Source organism: Typha angustifolia, chromosome 15 (genome assembly GCF_048772165.1).
Source record: "Typha angustifolia cultivar Huaian chromosome 15, ASM4877216v1, whole genome shotgun sequence".
Classification (NCBI taxonomy): domain Eukaryota; kingdom Viridiplantae; phylum Streptophyta; class Magnoliopsida; order Poales; family Typhaceae; genus Typha; species Typha angustifolia.
This window is the reverse complement of record NC_133253.1, coordinates 19,170,197-19,176,393: the sequence shown is the minus strand read 5'-3', so window position 1 is coordinate 19,176,393 and position 6,197 is coordinate 19,170,197. Positions and strand designations below refer to the sequence as shown.

The window sequence follows — 6,197 nt, the reverse complement described above, 5'->3', positions numbered from 1 at the left end:
ACGTGTGAAAGCGAGGAAGGTATAGAAAAGGTTTTAGCATAGACCTTTTGGGACTGACATGGTATTATAGTATTGTTCGGGGTGGTCGGCGTCAAATTCACCAACCGCATGGCTCCCGCTGCCGCGAAGGTACGATCGTTTTACTTTCTTTAAACGTGTGGACGGCGTCCGCAGCACCCGAACTCGATCGGACATTTTATTTCCAACTTTACCCCTCATTCTCCCTATATAAACCGAATGCTAACTCCCCTTCTCTTCGAAGAACCCATACACTCGGAAAGAAGCGAAGAGAGTTACATCAATCAATCGATCGATCACAAAGGAGTAGACCCACCTCAAAATTAACTCCTTACCATAGTTTTTATTTTCAAATCAAGCAAATCCCAAAACCTAATGGCAGCTTCGATGGATCTCTTGAGCACTTCTCTCCTCCAAAAGACTCCTCTTTTACCTTCCTCCACCGCTCTATACCTCCGCGGAGAACAGAGGAAGCTCCTTTTCTCCTCTGCGAAGCAGAGAAGAGTCCATGGGATCAAGAAAGCGAGCAAAATTCCCATGGTGGCCGCTGCGATAACGGAGAGGTTGGTGCGCGTGGAGATGGAGAAGCCCGTCAAGTTTATGGTCAGAGCCGCGGTTACGGTGAGGAGAAAGAGGAAGGCGGGCATCAAAGAGAAGACGGCAAACCAACTCGATGCGTACTCCGATAAGATCGGAAGAAATGTCATCCTGGAGCTCATCAGCACCGAGACCGATCCAAGTAAGCCGATTCCTCATCTGGGTTTCTTGAGGAAATTCAAGAAAAATCTATGCATCTTGAGAATTTTGAATGGTATTATGAGTCGTCTGAGTTGTCCACAGTTTTTCCCCAGCTGTTTTGTTGATTTGACCTTCTTGAGCTCTTTGACTAGTCCTTTTTCTTTTCTATCCAAATAATAATATATCCCTCTAGTATTATATACATATAAATATACATATATATATATATTAATATTATATGCCGCTAAGTTTGACTCGTACTTGTCTTCTCGATTGCTTGAAACTGACAGGGACAGAGAGCCCGAAAGTAAGCAAGCAGGCGGAGCTCAAGGGATGGTTCGAGAAGAAGGACATCGAGGCGGAGAAGATGGTGTACACGGCCGAGTTCATGGTCGACTCCAGCTTCGGCGAGCCCGGTGCGATTACCGTCCTCAATCGCCATCAGAGGGAGTTCTTCCTCGAAACCATCGTCGTCGAAGGCTTCGCTTGCGGCCCAGTCCACTTCACTTGCAACTCTTGGGTCCAGCCAACTCGAATCCACCGCACCAAACGTGTCTTCTTCAGCAATAAGGTGAATTTACCCTCACTTCCTTTCGCGCAAAACTCGAGAAATACCGTTCTAATATATATATATATATATATATATATATATATATATATATATATATATATATATATATGTAGATGAATTAGGATTAACTTATTTATTTGTTATTATAGCCTTATTTGCTATCGGAGACTCCTCCCGGCCTGAGAGAGCTCAGGGAAAAGGAGCTCAAAGAGCTAAGGGGCGATCAAAAGGGTGTGAGGAAGCTCACAGATAGGGTCTACGATTACGCACCGTATAATGATTTGGGCAACCCTGACAAAGGCATCGAGTTCGTCCGTCCGACCCTCGGCGGAGAAGAAGTACCTTATCCAAGAAGATTAAGAACGGGAAGACCTCCAACCAACACAGGTAATAATCATTTCTAGAATGATTTGAGTACCGGTTTTCACTAGCATGGAGGATTTAATAATCCTACAGGGCACTGTTTTCATAATTAGCCGTCAACAGCACAATTTAATTCCAGTATGTGGAGATGATTAATTTTTGTATAAAACGAATGTGACCTGCCCCTAGTTTGATTGAAAATCGAATAAACAAATAAAACATTAGCCACGCACACAAACTTACCCTGGGCCACATCTATGTGTACACGTCATTAGGGAAACAGTACAGGTTGCAGTTCGACGTGTCCACTTTTCCCTCTACAAGATTTGATCTTTTTGCGGCTAATGTCTTGTTCAGAGATAATATGAACTAATCTAGAGTCTGTCTCTGACCTGGTTGCATAGACTTTTAGAGAAGATAGTACGTTTCGAGTCTTGGTCGTTCATATACACATCCCTCCTCAGCGACCTATCAAATTGACTAAAATTATAAAATCAACAGCAACATTAGGCACACACAAATAATAATAATAATAATAATACATGAATTCTCTATCTGAGAAAAATTTACGACGATTTGTATTGTTATTCTGCAGATGAAGAAGCCGAGAGCAGGGCGGAAGATCCACTGCCGATGTACGTGCCTCGAGATGAGCAGTTCGAGGAGGGCAAGCAGGAGATGTTAAAGCAAGGAGCACTGAAGGCGTTGCTCCACAACCTGGTGCCCTCTCTCGTTGCGGCTATTTCGCCGGAGATCCACGACTTTAAGGGCTTCCACGACATTGACAACCTCTTCAAAGAAGGCCTTCGCATGAAGCAAACTGTGCAGGACCATCTCTTCCAGAAGCTCCCCTTCGTTACCAAGATTCAAGAATCGAGCGAGGGATTACTCCGCTACGATACTCCTCACATAATTACAAGTAAGTAAAATTAACAAAAATACTACAAAAATAATTATGTATTGCATATATCGTACTTGCTTTAACGCGCGTAAACATGGGTGGTTATTGATCTCCATCACGCGAGGACGTGTAGCCTCGGGCACCACAATAGCAGACGCTTGTGTCACGTTTGTCTGCCGCCTATTGCACAACACCATGGCAAGCCACTCTAGTGGTCGCATTTATGATGTCTATGATGGAAACTTCTTACTTCTCTCGTTTAATAACTGTGTATAAATTGTCAAAAAAGACTTGGGAAATGTTTGTTGCTTTGTAAGAAAGAAGAAAAATCAACATCCTAGTGGCACTCACCTAAGCACTGGTTGGTATAACTTTCATATCTATTAGTGTCAGAATAGATCGATCTGCCAGATCGCTACGGAATGTAAGAAAATGCAATGCACCGTGCCCAAATAACGGGCTCCACGTCATTCTTTTTAGATTGCTCGGGTCCCACTGATCACTGGATTCTTTTTTCTTTGACAACAGAGGACAAGTTCGCATGGCTACGTGACGACGAGTTCGCTCGGCAGACTCTCGCCGGTATCAACCCGGTCACCATAGAGCGGCTTCAGGTAAAATTCTCACAGATTTCAAGGCTATTTTCGTCAGGTGTATGTAAATTGACAAAATTGGTCGTTCTACTGTGACATGGATTCTTACAAAATGAAGGGCGTTGTCTGTCTTTTTTCAGGTGTTCCCTCCCGTCAGCAAGCTTGATCCGGCCATCTACGGCCCGCCGGAATCTGCCATCAAGGAGGAACACATCATCGGACATCTCGCAGGCATGTCGGTCCAACAGGTAATTTTCATTTATCAAAAATTAATCACTAGAATAATTTCATTAAATTTCCTCACAATTAAGTATAATATAACTATAACTTTGTGCTAATTAAATTTGCATAATTTTCAAAATGTTATGATCAGGCATTGGAGGAGAATAAGTTATACATGATAGACTACCACGACATCTATCTCCCCTTCCTCGACCAAATCAACGCGCAGGACGGGCGAAAGGCCTACGGCACTCGCACCATCTTCTTCCTCACCAGTCACGGGACCCTAAAGCCGATCGCCATCGAGCTCAGCCTTCCTCCCGCGACCGCGAACTGCGCGCGAGCCAAGCGCGTCCTCACTCCCCCCACCGATGCCACCGGCACTTGGCTATGGCAGCTCGCCAAGGCTCATGTGTGCTCTAACGACGCTGGCGTCCACCAACTCGTTAACCACTGGTAATTACTTTTAATTCATTTCGTCAAACACTTTTGTCTTGGACCATATTAATTATTAAAGCTGAGGCGATTAGAATTTATAAGACTTTGATTGGAATAAATAGGTTGAGGACGCATGCGTGCATGGAACCCTTCATCATAGCAGCACACCGCCAACTAAGCGTGATGCACCCAATCTTTAAGATGCTGAAGCCCCACATGAGGTACACCTTAGAGATCAACGCCCTCGCTCGCCAGATCCTAATCAACGGCGGAGGAGTCATCGAGTCGGGATTTACCCCTGGGAGATACTGCATGGATATTAGTGCGGCGTTCTATCGTGATCACTGGCGCTTAGACCAGGAGGGTCTTCCTGCCGATCTGATTCGAAGGTAACTAATTGGGGGGAAAAAAAGAAGAAGAAGAAGAAGAAGAGAGAAATTTAATTTAGCAACTTCTGTTTTTGGGGAGTATTTTTGTATTAAAGATCCCGTCAAATTTGGAATTTACAGAGGCATGGCGGTAGAGGACCCCAGCCAACCGCATGGGGTGAAGCTACTCATCGACGACTACCCCTACGCGACCGATGGGCTCCTCCTCTGGTCGGCCATCGAGAAGTGGGCGCGGGCCTATGTGGACCGCTACTACGCCTCCCCCCATGCCGTCCAAGCCGACGCCGAGCTGCAAGCCTGGTATTCCGAAGCCGTCCACGAAGGCCACGCCGACAAGCGCGACGCTCCCTGGTGGCCCCGGCTCGCCACACCAGCCGACCTGGTTTCCCTCCTCACCACCCTCATCTGGCTCGCGTCCGCTCAGCACGCCGCGTTGAACTTCGGTCAGTACCCACTCGGCGGCTACATCCCCAACCGGCCCCCACTTATGCGGCGGCTAGTCCCAGCTGAGGGCGACCCGGAGTACCAGCACTTCCTCGCCGACCCGCAGCGCTTCTTCCTCTCGGCGCTGCCGAGTCTGCCCCAGACCACTACGTTCATGACGGTCATCGACACGCTGTCCACGCACTCCGAGGACGAGGAGTACCTTGGGGAGAGGCGCGAGCCGTACACGTGGACCGGGGACGCAGCGATGGTGGCGGGGTTCCATGAATTCGCCGCCGACATGAGGCGGGCCGAGGAGGAGATCGTTAGGAGGAACGCCGATCCGGCGAGGAGGAACCGTTGCGGGGCCGGGGTTTTGCCGTACGAGTTGATGGCGCCGTCCTCGGGACCCGGGATCACGTGCCGGGGAGTGCCGAATAGCGTCAGCGTTTGAATTGCTTTTTTTCCCCCTAGTTAAAAGGAGAGGAAATTACTAATCGGTAAATAAGAACATCATCCAATGGTTCTTTCTATTTTTGCCCCAGTGAATCAGTAGTAAAAAAAAAAAAAAGCTTCTTTAGGGGTTTAATATGTAAGATGTATATATATAGGCATTAATTGCCTTTTGTAATTTCCAATTGGGAAAGGACTAGTGGATTATTTATACACATAAGAGCAATACAAATAGATTAATGATGAAGTCCTTTCTCTGGTCTACTTTTCTACGTAGAATTACATGATAATTCTTCTCTACAGCATGTGTGGCCTAATGTGCTCAGTGAACAAATTCATATGCGAAGAAAAACCGAATTAAACTGCAGATGATATAACTAGCATTAAGTAACTCTCTTCAAACCAAGAGATGACCAGTATTGTCCAATCCCCCACCCTTTCGAAAAAATCCAACCGTTGCGACCAACGGTCAAGAGCCAATCGACCCGTCCCTAGAGTTTTCATAACTACCCTCTTCCCGCCTTCTTTAAATCACTCCCTCCTCCTCCCCCCAATCCCACGACCCTGTGTTGACTCATTCTTTGCACACTCCTCCTTCGCCACCCTCAGCAGCGGCACTTGGTCGGCACCACCAAGTACCGCCGCCCAATGGACCATCCCGACGACCACTATGATCCCGATTGCGATGTCCACCGGTTCCTCGACTTCTCTAATCCTGAACCCCTCCCTTTCATTCCTCAACCTACTCCGCCGCCCCTGCCAACGCAGCAATTTGCGCCACCCATGACCCACGAGTTAGTTGTTCGACCGCACCCGGTTGCACAATGGCCCCCCGGAGATGAAGAGCGGCGCGGTGGCAGTGGACCGTCGAGTCCAGTGCAGAGGACTGATGCGGTTGTGTCCATGATCGAAGGGATTGAAGGGTTCAGTGTTGAAGAGGGGAACCGAGGGGGTTCGAATTCTTCGAGCCCAAATGAGGAGGCGATGGAGGAGCAAATCTTTCAGCAGTTTGAGCCGGGTCTGATGGATTGCAGTGGTTGCTTTGTGTTAAGAGAAGTTCTGCATTATAATGGTCTGTGCCATGTCAT

General features: G+C 47.4%; 1 protein-coding gene across 1 annotated transcript; it reads left to right on the top strand.

Annotated features, from left to right (window-relative positions):
* The first annotated feature begins 255 nt into the window (after nucleotides 1-255).
* Nucleotides 256-5,360, top strand: LOC140777635 (putative lipoxygenase 5). Its single transcript, XM_073121875.1, has 9 exons — nucleotides 256-757; nucleotides 1,047-1,327; nucleotides 1,477-1,714; nucleotides 2,286-2,609; nucleotides 3,120-3,205; nucleotides 3,325-3,432; nucleotides 3,558-3,862; nucleotides 3,967-4,233; nucleotides 4,354-5,360. The coding sequence occupies exons 1-9, from the start codon at nucleotides 394-396 to the stop codon at nucleotides 5,108-5,110; spliced, it is 2,730 nt and encodes a 909-aa protein (XP_072977976.1). The 5' UTR covers nucleotides 256-393; the 3' UTR covers nucleotides 5,111-5,360.
* Nucleotides 5,361-6,197: the final 837 nt, after the last annotated feature.